Genomic DNA, 21,294 nt, shown 5'->3' on the forward strand with positions numbered 1-21,294 from the left:
TAAACCCACAATTAACAGCAAGAATCTGTTACGGACCTAATCTTCAAAAGAGGAGAAAGATACACTAAATGAATATCAATTAATTATATATGAATATGAAGTTGCATCTGGCAAGAGGCATATAAAAACTACATTTACTGCGTCGGATATTAAAAAATACAAATTATCATCACATTCTTTTGCAAAATGTGTATTCCTTTAATGTAATATATTTCAGGACTCTTTTGCTAGCCCATATCTAAAAAAGTGGAAAATACAAATTTGAAGGAAAAATGTAATTATGCATTTTAGTTTTTCCCAATTTTTCACCTGGACTTCAAAATCACAGTAACAGAAAAGTTTTTATTTTTACAGTTGGAATAATTCCAATATAAAAAAAGAAGTTAAGCAAGTCGGTCATGGTTTTGTCGCAAAAAGAAGGCTAATCAAGAATAGAATCACCACACAGGAAAGCAACTCATAAAATTAAGATCTTTCAACTTCAGAAATTTGGGGTTAGAATAATTGACATAACAGCTAGACCTACGAAAGAAATTATCAGTTTCTGATTCCTCTTGTGACATTTCGGTAAAAATCTCTGAAAAATACAGATTAGCAGGAAAAAGTCTATCAACAGAGTTACTTATACTTAGTTTCTACAAACTAACATCCACCATCATCAATTTATTTATTATTTATTTCTAAAAGCAAGCAATAATGAATCACAATTCAAGATCAACCTTTGAAAAGGATTCCTTATCACCACTGTCATTTAACTTTTGAATTTTAGGGAAATGAAATAAAGCAAAAAAGTTGGCTCAATAATATCAGCAGAACATGGAATGCATTAGAAAACAAACACCAGTTGCCTGCAGTCTTACCACAGGTGAGAAGCTCCTGTTTAACACCAGTCACTGTCTGTGACTGAAGTGACTTGGGATAGGCACATTTAGTCTCACGTACAGTTATGTTTCTTTCCTTTAACCACTGATGCATCCACAATATGTTGCAATCACAAAGAAGATAATCAGTTTGAAATTCTCTGCAACAAAACACAGGCATTTACAGTGACAAACTGCAGAATTCCAAGGTCTGAAAGCTTAACTTCAACAGTTGTGCCTCTCACTGTCACCAGGAAAGCAACAAGCGAAGTCCAGACTACAGTGGATTTGCCTACCTCTACCTACTGGAAGTTACTCTAACCCTCTGCAAGCTGAACTAAAGGACATACTCCCTCTGAGAACTAAAGGACACACTCCCTCAGAAAAGGAATCCTCTCCATAAATATGAGGAATATCTAATATCAGTACAGGAAAATAATACTAGTAATTTCTTTCATGGAAAGTGTTCATGCTACTTCAAGTGAGCAATAAGAAAGAACTGCTTGAATGTGCATCGTCATAACCTAAGAAGACACTTCATTGCTTCAATGTAGTGATCAAATGCTTTAGCAGTAAAATCAACTGAAATAAAAATAGCTTCTCAACTATTTCTCTTTTCAGAAGCACTATTCACACAACTTCACTCTGCTTTACATAAAAATCATAAGGCTTTTAATTGACTCAGTCTTCTCTATATAATTCAGTACTTTCTAATAAAAAGACATACTAAATCCCCTATAGATGTTAGCTGAAGTCAGCTAAATTAAGGGATTAATTAATCAATTTTATCTGTTCAGAAATTAATATTTTATATGTTTAGAAACAGGTAAAAATGTAGTAAAATATATGGCTATGTCTACACTGGTTTTTACCTCTAGTGAAAACATTTTCTTTCTCTTTCAAAGATGTCTAGAGAATAACACACCACAGGCAGAACACTACAAACACTAAATCAACATTCCTATGAAACCCCATTTGGTGTTTGTTCACATGAATTCCTCCAGATAAGCCATTAATTTAATAATAATGAGTTATATCCAGGTTCTCTTTGTCATTGGTGTAGTTGGATGCAGACAACGAAAATATCAGGAACACCACCTTATGAAAAATTAAAGGGATGAAGGGAGGGAAAGAAACATTCTCCTTTATGAATATAAACAAGAAATTAACTCAGTGTCAAACTCAGAAACCAAAGCTTTTGAGTAAGCCCCAGAACAGTGAACCAACTGTCATAACTACCAGGGAAAAGCATAAGCTAGTCATCAGCACTTTTTTTTCCCATTTACTTTCTTTCTTACACAAGATTACAACTCATGAAACCAAGAGAGAGTAAAGGAACGTGAGGCTGATATTTACCCACTGTTATATACTATACTGTTCATCAAAGACTAAGATCTTGTTTAGAAGTATTTGGTTCTTTTGCTATAAAGGTGTAAAATGCTATTTATTTACTATAAATTAATAAATTATACATATAGAATAAAACTTTTGGAAGCCCAGATGAGAAAATGGCTTTGTTTTTTCAGAATAATGTAGGACTAGATGCAGCAAGTACTTACAGAGACTTTAGTGAACCAAGATGATCAAATGTTCCTTGTGTAAGTGTAGAAAACAGATTTCCAGAAAGATTCCTGAGAAATAAAAGCATGTTCATTATTTGAACTCATCCTCAGACAAATGACATGTGAAATAAAAAAAAAACTTCTCTTCAATATAACTCTATGTTTAAAAGTTAGAAGGTACTTTACGACACTGTAATTAGTTCAGAAGACTATAAGAATAATAATCAGTATTATTACAATAGCCTAGCAAAAATCTCCAAATAAACTATTCTCTAATACTCTTGGTTTAGGTGAAGAATTTTAAGATTGGAAGAAACAGTAAATGCAGAGACTTTACTCTTATTTAAAGCATCAACTGGCAGATGTTGAGCAGAGATTTCAAGAAGTGTAAAATTAATTTTGTTGTTCACAGTGAACTGCTGTCTTCCTATTAACATGCTCTAAGAAGCATGTTCAATCTATCAGAATGCTTTTTTAAAATATTATGTATTACACTTTCTATATATAAGCGAAAGCACTGCATGTAAGAAACTAATAACCAGGGCAAAGAAATATTTCATAATCTTACATGTTATCCTCTTCAAGTAAATGAAGGACTTCAAAACATGCAAGACTGCCAGCAAAACAGACTGACAACAATGCCACTGTAGAAGGCACGGATACTGAAACAGTCTACGTGGCTGAAATATTTTTTTAAAGAAAATATTTTGTACTAGTCTCCATCCCAGCTACACATTCTAAGAAACTGGAAAACAGCTGCAAGGCAAATGGATCACTGAATAGCCTGGTTTGGGTTGGCCCCAGCACTTGTTTTTAAGCTTGCTACTGAGTCACAAACCACAACCATAGGCACTGGCTGTCTTTCAAGAGCACACTTAAATAAACTACTCCCTTGAAACAAAGAAGGTTAACTTACACAAGGCTAAAACTTAAGTGAATTTACATACGACAAATTATACTTACAATCTAATAAGGTTTACAAGTCCTCTAAATATATCTGCATTCAGGCAGCCTATTCGGTTATTAGTTAAGTCTCTATAAATAGAAAAAAGGAAAAATTGGAACAAGCTGCTTTATTTCCAAATGACATACATACAGTCTGCTAATAGAAGCATTTGAACAAAAATTCATGAGTAACAGATTGCACCACATGCATATTTGGTCCTTCTCAGGAAAGCCCACAAGGTACTGCTATATGGGTGTCTGCACATGCACACAGACTCCTTAATCCGTCTCTTAAATAATTATAGTTTGTCCGTATACAATTCAACAAGTCTAGACTTACCAAAAAATTCCCTTAAACAGGCTTGGCTTACATCCCTACCTAGCAAATTTTTGTATTTGTGTAGTATTTATATATGTGTGCGTATAAATATATATATACGCACACAAACACAGAGTACATCACTTTACTTTTAACATGTCAGAAATCTATAATAGTGCATTTATTACACATAAGTAAGACCATTTCTATAATTATACTTCATTAAATACTTAAAAGTTATATATTTTTCAGTATAGGTCTTGAATCAAATTACCAAAAATTCTTGAAAGTAATAAAAATTCAGCTTGCAAGTAATAATGATCCAGAATTGGTCCTTCAGTTTTACTTTTAAGGTTTTCAGAAGCGCAATTACCAACATACTTTCCTTTTAAGTGAGCCAGATCATCTGATCAGTTACAAATTAACATATATATATACTCTAAAAATTTAAGAAAGAAACAGGGCAGGGGAGGTTGTACCAAAAATCATTAACGCTCAAAAGGTGTAACAATATTACAAAAATCTGAAGAGTATTTAAAAAAAGAAAAAAAAAGGCAATAATGCTGGGTTTTTGCTTTTCAAGTTTGATCTGGTACAGAACTTTTACAGCCAAAGCATAAATCTCCCAAAAATATGTTAATGGGAATGTTGGCAAAACCTTATATAAAGCAGCATAAATATTGTTGTAACTTCAGTGTAGTATTAATAGCAACTCTATGTTCCACTGTGACCTTTGGAAAATAAAAATCACGAGTTTAACATTCAACAAAACAAGACTTGATGGAATCAAAGCTCTGGAAAAATGTCCACCCAGCGAGGTTTCAAGCCACTCAAGTACAAAAAAAAAGGAATATAAGCAACTGTCAGAACAAGGGAGGCTGCCAAGCCACAAGCAGCGGATGTTCTTCAGTCATAAGGCTGAGAGCAGACTTTGTTTTATACATGTGCGTGTGTGATATAAAAAACATGTATGTTTCCAAAAATTCAGAATTTTAGAAGCATATAATAATCTACTTAGGGGGGTGGAAGAAAACAGAAATATATATATAGCTTATTTAGCAAGTTTGAAAAGTAGAAAAAGCAATTTGTAACAGAACACATAGGAATGTAACTTGTTAGGTAGAAACAACTTGTAACAGAACACAAGAATATAGTTGCTAGGTAAAGGCCATAATGGTAAGATATATATTGTGAAAACTCAGTAAAGCAAGACTCAAGTATTGTAGAAAACCAATAAAGCAGAACCTTTTACTTAAGGAGCCAGCAAAAACCAGGCTCCTGGTTTTGGCCAGGACAAACTGACCTGAGAGTCAGCCAACCCTCCACTGCACCTGCCCAGAGATGAGGTCAAAAAGCAACACCTGAGGAAGACCTCTTACTTCACCAAGAAGGCCCCTACCCACAACGACCAGAAGGCACCACAGAAGGCTAATTATAGTATGAAGCACAAAGAGGCAGAGAATGGGCAGGGAATGGGCAGGCAGGGAGGTGTGAGCTTGTGGGATCAATGTTTATTTAAACCTGGAACCTGTCTCACCAGGTATGCATGTGTGGTGGAAATACTCCCCATGCATCCCAGCTAGAAATAAAACATACCTGCTTTACAATTTTAATTGTAAAGTTCTTACTCCACAACATGTGTATATATTAGACAGCATATATATATATTCAATTTTTGATATACAATAACTTTGCCGTCTAAACTTCCAGAAGCTAAGACTTACTCCTCTCTCTGAGAAGTTTTTTATTTGTTTTGTGTAACCTGACTAACTAGGTATACTACTTACAGTCTTTTCAAAGATGAAAGCCCCAGAAAAGCTCCTGGATCTATGGTACTAATAAGATTGTTCTTAAGATCCCTGTGGAGAAAAATTAAGACAGAGCATTTACCAAAAGTTACACTTTAAACCAGAGATATTTGTAAAGATACATGTAACTTGTCTTAATTTGCTTGAGAACCTCAAAAAAAAACCCCACCGAAACCAAACTGCCCCCCCCCGCAAACAACACAAAACCAACCAAACCACCCTCCAAAAACTCAGAACAAAACACCAAACAGAAAACCCAACAACACATTTTTACTTTCTCTAACATAGCATCTTTCAAAATTGGTAAAATCTTTATTTTAGCTACAAGGAGGAACAGGAACAGCATGTGTATTCCATTAAACATTCTATCCGTTTGTATCAGGTGAAATGATACCGCCTCAAAGATACTTTGCCACAGTGTGAACAGTTTACAGCTATGCAGGGTGAGACACCTGTTTATTACCCAGTATGTACTGTCTAGCACATGCTGTCTTCTGTAGCCTATCCAATTTTCAGTACTTCAGTAGTGCCCAACATCTACCAAAAAAAGCAAAATATGATCTTAAAAATACACTGAAGACCTAACACTGAAATTTTCCACTTATGCTGCTGGCACAACAGCAAAGCCCTCACTGAAAATCCCAAATACAGCTGGTGAAAAAAATTCAGAGCAAATTTCTACATCTTACGTTTCCAGAGACTTTAAGGAGAAATGTAAAGTAATCATTAAATTAAACTGCTTTATTAATTGTACAAGTGATTTAGGAGTTTTAACTCCTAACTTGAGATACTGTGCAGATACAGCTTAATTTCAAAGGTCACAGAAAGCAGCTGATAGCACTTATACTAGTTTTGAACAAACTTTATCACTGCACGAATGCTAAAATTACTTCCACCTCCCTAGTCACACTAGATTTTTACTTTAGTACTATCTGAAACCTCACAGGTGCTTATTACTATATGTACAGTTTCTCACTCCTTGGTCATATCCAAACATTCTAGATTTGAAAATAAAAATAATACTTTCATTCAAAGGCAGTGATTAAATTTGCAAGATCAGAAAAAAGATCTCCTACATCTACCACAACATTAATAATTCTGCTTGAAAGAGAACTGTACAAGAGGATTACATCTACCATCACACACATATACATGAGTAAAAATATAATTAATCCCAAGATTTCACAACAGCATTTCCTGCAGACAGATTAACAAATCATGGTACATCAGACAGCATCATGGCACATGGATCACACCTGAACGCTCTTACCTAACCATCTGAAATACCTGAAATATGTTAAATGCACCTTGCAGTAAATTCATATTCATGTACACACTTCTCTTTATTTTCTTCCCTTGCTATGGTGGCAGGAACTGCCAAATATTCCCAGTGCAGTAGTACCAGGAACCTGAAGAACTGGCTCTTTCAGGTATATAACACCCTGGTATACCAGACCATGGCAAATCTGAGACTAATAAAAAGTATTCATCACTCATTTACCATCAATCTTTGAAGTAGGGAAGAAAAATTACACTTACTCTTCATATTTCAAATTTTTATTTAAAATCACGTAACTGCCACTTAAAACCTCAATGTTGAAACCACTGAGGGAGAAAAACCTTCACAACATGCCTTGGAAATCCACTAGTCTAGACTATCAGGGATCTTCGATTTCACTCCATAAATTCAAAGAGTACTCCGTGATACACCTCTTTCATAAATCCACTGCAATGGACTCGTATCAATGAATGTCCAGTGTGTTAAGACTTTTCTCAACCTGCAACTACAACAGATGGGGAGTCTCTGGCTGGGGTTTTTTACCCTTTGCTGTGGTAGTCCTTGGGTAGGCACTAGCTGTATATCAATCTACCAAAAAGTATTTGCAGAGGAAATCTGTGAAACAAAAGAGATGCCAAAAGATCTCAAAATTAACAGTGCTGACATGTCTTGCAGCTCCTCAGAAACAGTGAGAGATGTTAATGTAACATAGGCTGGTACAACTACCAGGATTGCAGCATGTAGGATAGTCTTTAAATGAAGAAATTACAGTGGTGGTTAAACCAACAGACTTGTATTCCTCGCATAAAAGGAAGGTGGGGGAGACAACCTTACTAGAAAGTTGTGTTTGGCTTTAATGTTTTTTCTGGTTTTAACACCAATGAACACATTTATACAAACTACATTTTAGCTTTAGCAAGAGGAAATTAAGCATTTCAGATGTTGATTTTTCTTTGGCAAGGCTCAACCAACAAAATATATCTACAGATACATATTAGTCCAAATGGAAGGAAATCTCTCCAAAAGAAATGCAGAAAAGGATTTGAGTTACGGTAACATCATTTATATTATACTAACTTTATCATCCACCATCAAGAATCCTTCTAAAAAACAAAACAAGGAAAACAAACCAAAAACCCCAAACAAAAAAACCCCAAACAAAAAAAAACCATGCCCCCTCCCCCCAAAATCCAACCAAGCCACCAAAAAACCTAATAAAAACCCCCACTCCCATAACAACACAAATCACAAGCCAGGCAGTAGAGCAATCTTACGCTGAGAATCTAGTAATTTTCTCCTAAATCTAAATAACACTGTAAATAAGGGGTTCCCCATATCCATCAGTGAAGGCCACTAACAGATGTTAAGATAGTAGAAAAACAGGCTTCAAGGGCTGTTTTGAGGTCAGTCAAGTACTCCAAATTCTGCCTCAAATTACAACTAAATCAGATCAACTGCTCCACTGTTACATCCAATAAAGGCTTGAATACCTCACAGGATGCAAATTTCACCATCACACAACTCTCTGTTTAACCACTCTCACGACAGAAGATACTGTTCTGTCAAACTGGAACAGCCCTTTATCAAAGCCATAAATAACTGGACAAATAGCAACTCAGCAACAAAAATTTTTTTACACCTTACGTTCTTGTTGAGATGTAAAAAGTACCTCAGTGAAAGATTACTTACATTTAAATATGGTTTGCTATGCAAAAAACCCTTTTAATTTTATTACACTTTGAAATGAAACATTTCAGCAGCCAGTTACCTATGATTTAAAAGTGCATGTATACATAATTAAAAATGTACTCCTTTCTGCCTCAGCACAATGAAGACTGTCTTAATTATTAATAAAGCATCCTGCAGTCACAAACTATGCCTACACACACAAGTGACATGTATACATTATTAAGTTTTCTTACCTACCACTGGATAAATTATCTTTTCTTCCTTAACACTACTTGAAAGTAAATGTTAGACAGGAAACATATTAGCTACCATGGACTCTTCCTATATGAAATCCTTTTTCAAGAGGAAAATGAAGGAAGAGCATGAGGTGAGAAATTACAGAAATTGTAATTTCTGTAATAGTTATACATTACACACATTACAAAGTCAGCCTATCCTTTCATTGGCTCTCTGTGGTGTACATTTTTTGTGGGCAAATCAAACAAATGCTTATGACTGAATTTTTACATTTTCCAGTACCATCCAATGGGTCAGGTTGAAAGGGACTACAGTGGGTCATTTGATCCAACCTCCTTGCCACATGCAGTCATCCCAGAGCACACTGAACAGGATTGCATCCAGATGGTTCTTGAGTATCTCCAGCGTGGGAGACTCCAGGGAGAGCTTTTCTATCTCCTGTCATGTGCACAGTAAAGAAGCGTTCTTCCTCGTGTTCAGGTGGAACTTCTGTGCATCAGTTTCTGACTGCTGCCTCTTGTCCTGTTGCTTGGCACCACTGAGCAGAGCCTGGTTCCTTCCTCCTGCCACCCTCCCTTCAGGTGCTGACAGACATTGATGAGCTCCCCTCCCAGTTGTGTCTTCTCGAGGCTGAACAGGCCCAGCTCCCTCAGTCTGTCCTCATAACAGAGCAAAACATGTTCCAGGCCCTTCATCATCTTTGTCACCCTCCTCTGGGCCTGTTCCAGGAGCTCCATGTCTCTCTTGTACTGAGGAGCCCAGAACTGGACACAGAACTCCAGATGAGCTTCACTAGGGCTGAGGGGCAGCATCACCTCCCTCAACCTGTTGGCAATGCTCTCCCTAATGCACCCCAGGGTACCACTGGCCCTCCTGGCCACAAGGACAGTGCTGGCTCATGGACATGTTGCTCTCAACCAGGAGCCCCAGGTCTTTCTCTACAGAGCTGCTTTGCAGCAGGTCAGTGCCAGCCTGTGCTAGTGCTTGGAGCTACTCTTCCCCTGGGCAGGATCCTTTGCAGCTGCCTTTGTTGAATTTCAAATTAATATGAAAACAAAATGGAGATTAAAATACTTAGCATCTTTTTGTACAGATACTTTTATTACCACTTAAGACATTTATTAAAATTTTTGACCTGGTTACTCTTATTTGCATACAGGATAGATGTAGACATAGCACAGCCATTTTCTACCCTAATTAACATACATTTCACTTTCCAGTAAAATTAAACTTCTATTTTGGTAAATTTATCACCCTCTTTACAAAGTAATGCATTAGCAAATTCACATTATCATAAATTAACACATCTGTAAATATTATTATTTATTAAAACTATGACTTATTATGTCTACCTGGGGCCACCATTTTTAATGCACTTGCTCATTGTTTCATTTGTTGCTTGTATGCCCCAAAACTTATCCCTTTCAATAGTAACACACAGAATTATCTGATGTTGATGAGGTCAAGTGATAACATGTTTGAGTAAAATGATAACCTGAAGTGTAACAAGTTGCCAGCTACAAATACCATGTCACCAAATTTACTAGAAAAATTAATACAATAACAGAAACTATTTAAAAATATCCACATTTTCATTAAAATTTTCAAGAACTGAACAGGAGAAAAAAGGTTAGTATGTTAACAGATGAATTATAAAGCTGTCAGTATTGATTAAAATTCAATCAATTATTATGCAGATAGATGTGCCTGACATATTCCTCCGATTTATTGTTCTAAAGGCTTTATTTAAATATATCACAGAATAACTAGGTTGGAAGAGACCTTCAAGATCATCAAGTCCAACCCAGCCCCAACACCTCAACTAAACCATGGCACCAAGTGCCACATCCAGTCTTTCTTTAAACACATGCAGGGATGGTGACTCCACCACCTCCCTGGGCAGACCATTCCAATACTTTATCACTCTTTCTGTGAAAAGCTTTTTCCTAATATCTAATCTATATTTCCCTTGATGCAGCTTGAGACTGTGTCCTCTCATTCTGTCAGTTGCTGCCTGGAGAAAGAGACAACCCCACCTCACTACAAACACCTTTCAGGAAGTTGTAGAGAGCAATAAGGTCACTTCTAAGTCTCCTTTTCTCCAGGCTAAACATCCCCAGCTCCCTCAGTCCCTCCTCACAGGGTTTGTGTTCCCAGCCCCTCTCCAGCCTCGTTGCCTCCTCTGGATGTGCTCAAGCGTCCCAACGTCCTTCCCAAACTGAGGGGCCAGAACTGGACACAGTCAAGATGTGGCCTCACCAATGCCAAGCAAAGGGGAAGGATGACCTCCCTGCTCCTGCTGGCCACACTGTTCCTGATTCAGGTCAGGATGCCCTTGGCCTTCTTGGCCACCAGGGCTCACTGTTGGCTCATATCAACACATCTACAATCTCTACCTGAAAACCACTACAGTGAAATGGCAAATGTTTTTCCTATCAAGTGTAACATCACAAGGAATGAACAAAGAAACATGAAATGCATACAGAATCTCTCCCCTACTAAGCAGTAACGTGACAATCATACTGTCTGAATTAACTATTTAAATACTGAGAATTTATTTCTGTTATCTCCATTTCATCTCTTAAATTGAATGTGGGGAAAGGAACTTATCTACAATGCACAAAACACTCATAAGGAAACAAGGGAAAGTATAAGTAGTAAGACAAAATAAAAAAAATGTCAAAAAATGCAATTTTCAAGGCATGCAAGTTATCACAATGAACATCAGGAAAATAATTTGAAACTATTTAACATAATGAGAATGTCTAAAATAGTTACTGTGACTTTCAACTGTTTTTCCTTTTACTATTGTCTATTTAAGTCTCAAAAACTATTTTAATTACAATAGTAGTTTCTGTCCAAGGTCATAAAACATTTAAAGACATTTTCACTGTGGCTAAATATCTATGTCTTTTAAACAAGTCTTGCATGTACAAAAGGAAAAAAAAAAAAAAAGAAAATATTATCATTTATAATTAGTGTAGCACACTTGTTATCCCTCCACCTATAATGAAGACACCTGGCCATTATTAATCTTTTGTTGATGCATTAACTCCTACAATAGTGCAGAATAAAGAATGTTCTCATTCTGATGAAACTACCACACCCTCTAAAACACTGCTATCCCAGGTCACTTTAAATGCTCAAAACTTGCTGCCACCCTTGCTGCTTTCTTTTCCTTTTAATGAAAGAAGATATTAAAATAACCTAAAAAAACCTTACAAATGACAGGAGTTAAATGGAAGAAAGCTGCATTCTTATGATTGTAAAGAAAATTAGGATTTGGATTCATGAAGAAAACTTAAATCATTATCTCAAACTAACTAGAGTTTCAAGTATTTCCTGTCTGAAAATTGTAATGAGTTTCAACAAATAACAACCATCAGCAGATGCCTTTATTACCTAATCAAATGCCATCAGTGCTGATAACCTTGCTTCTTTGGCACAGCAACTTACTTCTACAATAAAGTTCATCTGTCAGTGAAAAGATCCTTTCTTCTGGTACTTGGGAGAGGGAATGGTAGAAGTGTTTGAATTTATTTAGGTCAGGTGACTGGGATTGGAGCTTTCGAGTTTTAGAGGAAGAATAAAACACTTTTAATTCCCTGAAGCCAAAAGCTGTTTGGAACTCTTCCTAGATGCTGTGAGATGATTATGAAGCTGGCTACTTTCCCAGTCAAATGGCCTAGAAAAATCCTTATCTCTAAAGTTTATGTTTGCTCCCAGGTAGATCAACCTGCCAATCCTGACCTTCCACCAGCTGGAAAAAGGCTGACTGTAAGAGAAGCTACAATGCTGCTTCTTATCTCATAGGCAATGTATCATCTGTAAGGAAAGTGAAATCAGGAAGCAAAAGATATCCAAGAAGTTACTCCCATCAGACTCACTCCCATCCCCCTGTACCTTTGGCATATACCAAAGCTGTGAAGTAAGCAGTAAAACGCTCAAAATAAATGTCAACAACAAATCTTTAATAAATCCAGTCTCTCCTAGGGGGTCTAATACATATGCTTCTCCTGCAAATATACTTTGCAACTGTTCAATAAACGGTTTGACACTTAAGAAATTAAACAAGTCTTTTCTTTACAACACAGTGTTTGCATAATGAAACAACCAACAAAGTAAATCCAGCCATCATAGCATTCCAGTAAAATTCCCACTGAAACTGCCCTCTCACCTGCAGGTGAGATTATTCTTTTTTTGCTGTTATGTTATTTATACTGTTGAATAATTAATTCATTCATATTAAGAGAACACTATATTAACTCTTCAATCACAAAAAAATACATCAAAATAAAGAACAGATCTCTTATTTAAGACATTCTGTTCTCAAAATTATTAATGAAACAAACAGTATATCACCTTATTTTTAAAGTGAAAATAGCTTTTCAATAAGTACTTACAATCTTTCAAGAAGGTGTAATCCAGAGAAGGAACCGTTCTTCAACTCTGTTATTTTATTGTTACTCAAAATCCTGTAAAAAAAAACAATTAAGAACAATGTATTATAATTTTAGTAACTATTTTGCTATAGCTTACACTTCTTTTGTAACTCTTTTTGTTTAACAGCCTGTACAAACTGCCTAGCTCATTTTCTTGAGGTGTATACAACAGCACTGCTTAAATATTACAAAGGAGAAAAAGAAGGTTTTGTATGTCATCTGTTTTAAGTACCATGCAAGCTTACATATATAACATCTGAAAGGAAGTACACCCATCTAGGATTATCCTAATAAGACCCAGACATGGTGTAGTAGAAATTAAGTACTGAAGAACAAATCAGTACATTCAACATTCTTGTCTTCTGTACCCATTTTGGTCTTCCAAACCAAGCAGCACCTTGCCTGCTTCCCACCTCCTCTGCTCCCCTTTTTAGCCACACACACACACATAAACTTCTCCCAGACTGCACTACCTTTCCCAGCCATCCTTCACACATTTCATCCCATTCCTCAATGCAATCTTTTTAAAACATCTGCAAATAAGCTCAGCAAGCACTCATCTATCCTTTCTTCTCTTAAAAGACAACCCAACCACAAATTCCTTCTTCTTTTGAAATAAGTGGATCAGGTCTATCTTGCCAAGCACCCTATCCTCCAATCACTGCCATCTGCACACACCACAGCAGATGCTAATTATCCTTAAGGTAGGAAATTCTTTGTATGCCTGATATTTCCTTACTTAGGAAATATTTACCTGCTTTCTATACAACCACATAGCTCTCTGTTGGACAAAAAAAACCAAACCAAACCAAAACCAAAACTGTTTTCCTTTTGAATCATGTCAAATTTTGGCATCTGCAATACCCCTTACAAAAGGGTTCACAGTACAACTCTCCAATCCATAAAAAATGCTTCATTTCACTTGTTCTGAAAACACCTCCTGCCAGCTTTATTTAATGTTCCCCACTTCTAAAAAGTGAAACACACTGCAATCAATCCACTTACCCTCTTTTTACTATGTGCAATTATGTACAAAACTAGATGTCTTTTTTCCATTTGTAAAATCCATGTTTTACTTAATTATTCTTTACACAAAAGCCATTTGTGCCACTTTAATAATTTCTGAGTTCTTTCCAGCTTTACTACACTAAAAAAATTGTGAGGTAAGACCACCAGACCTGAAACAGTACATAATACACAGACAAGTCACAAATCTACATACTGGAATAATGACATTGTTTCCTACAATTTCCCTAGCAATTCTTAACATATAATCGGCCTTTATCACTTATGCTAAGAATCTAAGATTTCTAGTCAGCTCAATGCCCATCATCTTATATAAGACAGCAGTGGTTTTGTCCCCTGTAAATTTTTCAATTTTTTACAGTGTGCTGCTGCTGCCATTTTATTGCCCAATTACTTTCACAAACTTCTTCCAAAATTCTTCACTTTATCCTCATCCTTATTACATCAATCAACTCACCCAACTATGTCAACCCCTTACTCACACTGTTTTACAGGCCATTAGGAAATAAGTTGTGCATTACAGGTCTCTATGACTCCACTCCACTGAGAAGGATTTACTTCCACACCCTCTTCTTACCCTTTAGCAAGTCAGCTGCTCATCTGATGATCCTCCATTTAAGACTGACGTACTTTTTTCATCAAATGCCTTTGGCACACCTTTTAGAAAAGCATGTTTCATTATAACAGCTGGATCAACCTTGTAAATATTTTGCTGACCGAAGAACTCCAAAGGACTGTGAGGAAGAGCTTCTCATTACAGAAGATGTAAATATTCCATGGTACCTTTATCTTTATCCAGGTGTCCAATATATTTATTACAAGTTCTACTGATTTTTCAACACAAACATCAGACTTGGAACCATGCAAATGGTGATGCACTTCTAAAAATGAGCATTCGCTATCCTCCAGCCCTCAAAAATCATGTTCATTCTAAGCAAGACTTCAGAAATGTCATTCCCCAGTTCTTCTAAAAGCTCTTCAGTCACACCATCTTGTCCTGGAAATTTATTCACTGTCAGATTGTTCCACAACTTCTGCTACAGTCATTTCAATTTCAGACAGATCCTCTATCAAATGCATCCTTCATATCCAACATGTCCCCACAGTTCTTCACTGACACCAATTACTACTTCTGCACTTAAAGGTGCCACACTATGAGATTTCTCTCCAGTCCACTACATCTTTCAGATGTCCTTTAAAACAGCCATAAACCAAACACACACACATCCCCCTCTTTCCTCCAGTGCATAAAATTTACTATGTAATTACAAGGATTAATACTTCAAAACACAATGAATAAGATAAAACTAAAATACAGATATAGCAATCTATGAAAACAGCACCATTTTGACACAACTGTACATTATGTATTTTTCTTCTCCAGGTTTCTCAAAGATTACCTTATGTCTCTATAGTTTAGACAGAGAGCTGGCATTTTTTGTCAAAAATTCTGGCTCTGACTCAATTTCTCTCTCTCATCTCACATACACAAAGTCAAGACAGCTGTCAAACTGTTTGAAAATCCTTTCATTTCCAGCCTGATTGTAAGAAGGTTTGAAAATTCCTAAAGTTAACCTTAAATCTTTCAACAAAAGTAACATGTTCTAATGCTAAAATGAGGAGATTCCATTGCTTCTCACCTTCCAATCATACCATGTATTTCTGCAGCTCATGTCAACCCATCCCTGGTGCCCATTGCTCCACAAGCTGCAAATGTTAAAGTACACATTTATCCAGGGCAACTCCCAGGAGACTGATTTATGTGTCAACTACACAAGTGTGATCAACCTAATATCCTACACAGTCAGATAATACCAGGTGAAGACTGATCACAGGAATGGTGGAAAGGAAGAAGGGGAAAAAATACTTAAAAGTATACTGAGAAATTGCTATTGTATTGCTATAATGCCTGTAACATCTACTGGAGAGTCAGTGAAGACCATTTGCATTTGTGAAATGTGAAAACATAGTTCTGTAGTCCAATACATTAAGCTACCTCACATGAAGGAAATAAGGAAAATTTTCCCTTACCTGCAGCTGACATAAACTAGACGAACAAAAGAACCAGTGCTGGTTTTCAAAAACACACATAGAAACCAAGGAAGCACAAGTACTGTTAAAAAGTGTACGTGTATTGCAACGACTCTTTCCATCAAGAATGGCCCAACTTTTACCACAAAACCACTATATACATTTGCAAGAGTGCAAGTTTGGTAGTAATAATAATAATCATCATCTACAAATTGGAATGCCCACAAAACTAGTAAAATTTAACCTGAAGCATTAAAATTACACATCCTAAAGTCTTTGAAACTACTTCCCCTTCTACTCAAAAAGAAAAAGGCTTCAACCTAAATAATAAGTATTATTTGTAAAAATGGCAGGTACTGGGTACATTCACCAGAAAACCAAATAAAGTACACCTCTACTTCAACATCCTTCCTGGTTTCAGAAGTGTATGCATGAAGAAAAATAGTAATAATGTATAAAGAAGTAAATAAAGGAGCTTATAAAAATCATTAACAGTTAATGCAAACTGAACATAAGGCATAACAGCACCAGCAAGAAAAAAAAATGCATACCAATTCCACACTCCAGAAGAAATTAAGGAAAAAAACCCATGATGTTCACAAGCAAACATTGATCTAAGTCAACACAAGCAAGCAAATTACAATCCTTGGTAGCACAGAAATTAAATTGTATCTCAGTTACAATTTACTTCATCTAAAGATTTATTGATACACCTGTGTTTTTTTCCAGAAAAATAAGTTGTTCAAAATGGAGCTGGAGCCACTTCAAAAGTAGCTATAACTGACTATAAATTTAAGCTAAATAAAAATAACAGTTCTGTAAGAAACTGTAAGAAAAAAAAGTTTTCTGACATTGCCTATAAAATAACAGGTCTAATGTAGATGCCTTTGAATATCTGGGTACAAGGTAAATTTCTCTCTTGAGTGTGATTTACAAATTACAGTCAGACTGATTAAGTATTTTCTCTGCAGAGGCTGTTAGTTGTTCAACCATAAAGGTTTAGTACAATAAATGATAGATTTTACAACACTCCATATAACTTAAAACACTTCATCACCCAAAAATGTTGTGTAATCTTAAAAAAATGTAGTTTAAAACTTGCTATTAATATATAGTCTATACATTATTTGAAGTATTAAGAGATGTGGCACAAGAAGACAAAATGCAATAAAGCATGCACCTCAAAGTAGATGTTTTATAGTCAATTCCAGTTTCTGTGCATTAATGTACACTGAAATGATGGACTATTATGTACCACTTAGGCACAGGATATTATTTGTGATCAATAATAATTCTAAGTTACTAGTTTAAGACCATAATTTTTCCAAAGAGGCAAGTAATTCTGAAAATATGCTAACTTTTCCATCATTAAGAAGTCTAAAGAGAAAACAGTAGAGAGCAACCATTGAGATGAGAGCTGCCCTCATCTCCATCTTATTCAACTCTTTAACAAATGACTTTGAAACATAAATGATGTCACTGAAGATTCACAAAGGGGTTTCCACAGCCCAGTGTCATGGTTGCTCCATATTTCCTATGAGCTCCACGTGAAATTTTTGTTTTCTTTTCTTTTAAATAATCAATGCCTGATTGGAATAAACACATTTTGTCCAACACTTATATATCAGAAAATAAAATGTGAAACTATCACAGACAATGATAGTTCCTGTGTTAAAAAAACATGGCCATGGGAATTAACACTAAAAAAACCTGGAAGAACAAGCAGCTGAAAAGTAGGTTCTAGAAAGAATTATGGACATCTCAAGTCACGTTACAAGAAAGCATTTCCCTCTTCCTCTGAGCAGAAGATCTGAGAGACCAAGAGGCAATCTGAAACAATGTACCTCAAGAATAAAAAAACCCCTCAAACCCCCTCAACTCTCCCCAGCTTTTCACCTATTCCAAGAACATTGCTGAAATGTTTCTTTGCTGAATATAGCTTGGATCAAAAGCCCATTTTCCATTTTGCTCCACAAACTGGCAGACAATTTTGAAAAAACCACAAAGAAACTCAACTATGACTATTAACTTCTTGGCGAGACCTTTAGCAGTAGATGCTCAGCATGCAAAACATAAATGCAGTCAAACCCAAAGTCTGTTCTTTGTACTATGAGGAATTTTAGCAATAGATACCAAAGATGATGTCCTAACTTTCCTTTCTCATACAGAGGCAGAATAAAATCATGGTTGGATCCATTTCTACCACTAGAATGCACTGAGTAGATAAAGTTTTATTCTGTGAAACCATTTTGGCTTGTCACCTATAAAACAACTATCACTAAGACAGAAGTGAATTAGGCAGTAATTTAGAATGCATCTCCTAACATCACAAATGAATCCTAATCCAAAGAATATTATTAAAGCCACACACATCCATTAACACTATTACCAAATAGTCCAAATGGCCACCAAGAAGCCTGTATGAAGTGTAACTGTTAGCTGAACACGGAAATAGCTTCCAAAACACATTTTAAAATACCCAAATGGAGAGCCAGGAAACAGATAATAAATCAGATCAATTCATGGTGACTGCATACTCTAAGAACTGGGAAAGTGGCCACCAGCAAGAGCCAGATTAAAATAACCATCTGCAAATAACCAAGAAAAATGCTTTCTGCTGAAAGTTGTGAACATGGAAAAAGAAACACATTTCTCAAAGGCTATCTTATAGAAACTGTGGTTTAACAAGGATATAAACCCAGTATTTTGCAACAGTTAGTATTTTGCCTTCTAGTGAGTTACTGGTATCAAAGCAAAAGAAACCTTGAAACCTAGACTGAGCAGAACACAAACAGTACTTGCTTAAAAGTAACTGAAATGAAAGCACTCCGTAAGCTTTATACAGAGAAAGACCTATTAATAATTCCAAAACTCTAACAAAAGGAGACAGCATTTTCCAATTCAACAAAACCATTATAATTAAGGAAGCTTAGCAATGAAACATTTGCAAAATAGAAGTTTGCAACAGATAAAAGATTTCCTGCACTATTTCATGATTATGCATACTAAACTATATTAAAATTGTAAACTAAACCTCTCAGAAGTAATGAAATTGCAGAATTAAAACTGTGTCTACTTATACTGCTCCATTTTTAACTGGTAATGTGCTAAATTTACATCATCTAATGAGGAATCCTTTTTTTTTCCTACACAATCCCTGGATTGTTCAAGCAGCAATGCTCACTATGCAGTGCCATTAAAGAATTTTTTTCTTGATATTCAGTATGCAGCAACATGCTTTATTTATTGCTTTCATTAAAAACAAACTGTTCTTAAGGACAGAAATTATTTCTAGTGAAAAACACTGCCAATCACTGGAGTAACACAGCAAGTTTTCTAATAATAGTACCAAATAAAAATAATCTTAGAAAAGGACAGAACAGAGAGGCAAAATAGAATGCAAGAATGAGCAGCAGCATTGTTGAAAATCATACTAATTTCAAAATAAATTCTTGTGAAATTACAAGATTACCAACCAAATTTTGCTTTCTTTCTTGTACTTATGTCAGGTTCAAAAGCCTACCATGGAGAAAACTCAGAGGACACAGCTACACCCTATTTCTTCCAACATTAACTCTGTGTTGCCATTTCTAAAGCAAACAGAAAGCACTGTAAGTCTAACCCTTGTGACCACTTCATTCTAGAAAGCTTCCTCCAAGTTCTCTCCCCACTGGTTAGAAGATCTGTAGCACCTGCATTATTTTAAGATATCATGATCAACTTTTTCTGTAATAACTGTCTTGGTTTACTAACTTCTGCTCCCTCCTGATTTTCCCTCTTAGCCACCAGCTGTATAATTTTTAGGATTACCACTGATTTGCAGTTCAGTGCAAGTTCACCTGACCCCCAAAAAATCCATCTTTACATGCAAGAATAACTTTCTTCACACAAAACAAGGTATCCACACATGGATACCTTGCCAGCCACTTTCAACTTTACCTGCTATGGCAAATAAATTAAAAAATTCTCTGTGTCATATCACAGTAGTACTAATTAGAACATAGACTGTCACACCCAATCTCACAGGTATTCACATTTCCTACCAGGTGTACCTGCTCTCTATGAAAGTGCTTTGTCTAGACACGTTAACAAGCACTTCCTGTCAGCTGCTGGCACACAAAGATACATTTACAAAAATTTATATCCTAATCCTACAGAAGTAAACAGTTTTTGGATTGCTTAGCTCCCTGAACTGGCTAGGCATGGAGCCAGACAAATGCTAGTACTGCAGCCAGGGAGGGGAGGGGAAAAACCCACAAACATCCACACAGCAACAGACTGGGAGGCGAAGGCATGAACACACCAGCTCCAGTTGAGGCTACGGTTTTACCGACAGCTGGATGCTGATGCAACATTCCCCATACAGGGGGAGATCTCTCCTCAGCCCTTGCATCTCATCATCCCTGTGTCAGAAGCAGGAAGAGAGGGTTGAAGGGGATCTGCACCACACAGCCATAAGTCAGGTCACTGCAACCCATAGAAGCACCAATGAGTCAATCAGCACACAAATTAAGAGAATTGCTTAAAATTCCTGTTAACACCAAAGGTTGTTATCCTGAAACAACAGTCCAAGTATTGGAATAAGTTGTCCGGAATGTCTGACAGGACACTTTTAGAAACCTAAGCATAACTTGCAAAAACTCTGCCTGCTACTTAGTTTCAAGGTAAAACATACTCTATAACAACACTGGAAAGCTAATAAGGAGCTCTTGTATCTGACAGAAACAGCTCAGGTGGAAACAGCACATCATGTGGATAGCACCAGAAGAACTTTCCTGGCCTGTGTTATATCACTACCATTCCTCATATGACCCATCTCTTCTTACTGGCATAGAGATCCCAACCATGTCTAGTGATTTCAAGGGTAGCTACTGAATTTCCAAGAATGTTGCTGATCTCACATCAAGCCAGTTTACATTCAGCCTTCAGTACCTTATTTGCTCTGCCTTCATTCCCTCTTAAGTTTTCCAGTTTCCCACTTCCATAACTGACATATCAATTCAAGGAAACCCACACTTCCATCCCAACTCCCAGCAATAGCCTCCACCTCTTAATCCAATCTTTCTGTGTTTATTCACTCTAGACTCTAACCGCCC

General features: G+C 36.2%; 1 protein-coding gene across 1 annotated transcript in view; it reads right to left on the reverse strand.

The window, feature by feature from the left end:
- The window catches only part of ADGRA3 (adhesion G protein-coupled receptor A3), a 55,390-nt gene that overhangs the window by 27,221 nt on the left and 6,875 nt on the right, over nt 1-21,294 (reverse strand). The window contains exons 3-7 of the mRNA XM_005415614.1: nt 13,103-13,174; nt 5,474-5,545; nt 3,386-3,457; nt 2,420-2,491; nt 861-1,021 (exon numbers count right to left, since the gene is read on the reverse strand). Coding sequence (XP_005415671.1) covers nt 861-1,021; nt 2,420-2,491; nt 3,386-3,457; nt 5,474-5,545; nt 13,103-13,174 — 449 coding nt within the window. The remainder of the gene's footprint in view (nt 1-860; nt 1,022-2,419; nt 2,492-3,385; nt 3,458-5,473; nt 5,546-13,102; nt 13,175-21,294) is intronic.

Source organism: Geospiza fortis, unplaced genomic scaffold (genome assembly GCF_000277835.1).
Source record: "Geospiza fortis unplaced genomic scaffold, GeoFor_1.0 scaffold40, whole genome shotgun sequence".
NCBI classification, from domain to species: Eukaryota; Metazoa; Chordata; class Aves; order Passeriformes; family Thraupidae; genus Geospiza; species Geospiza fortis.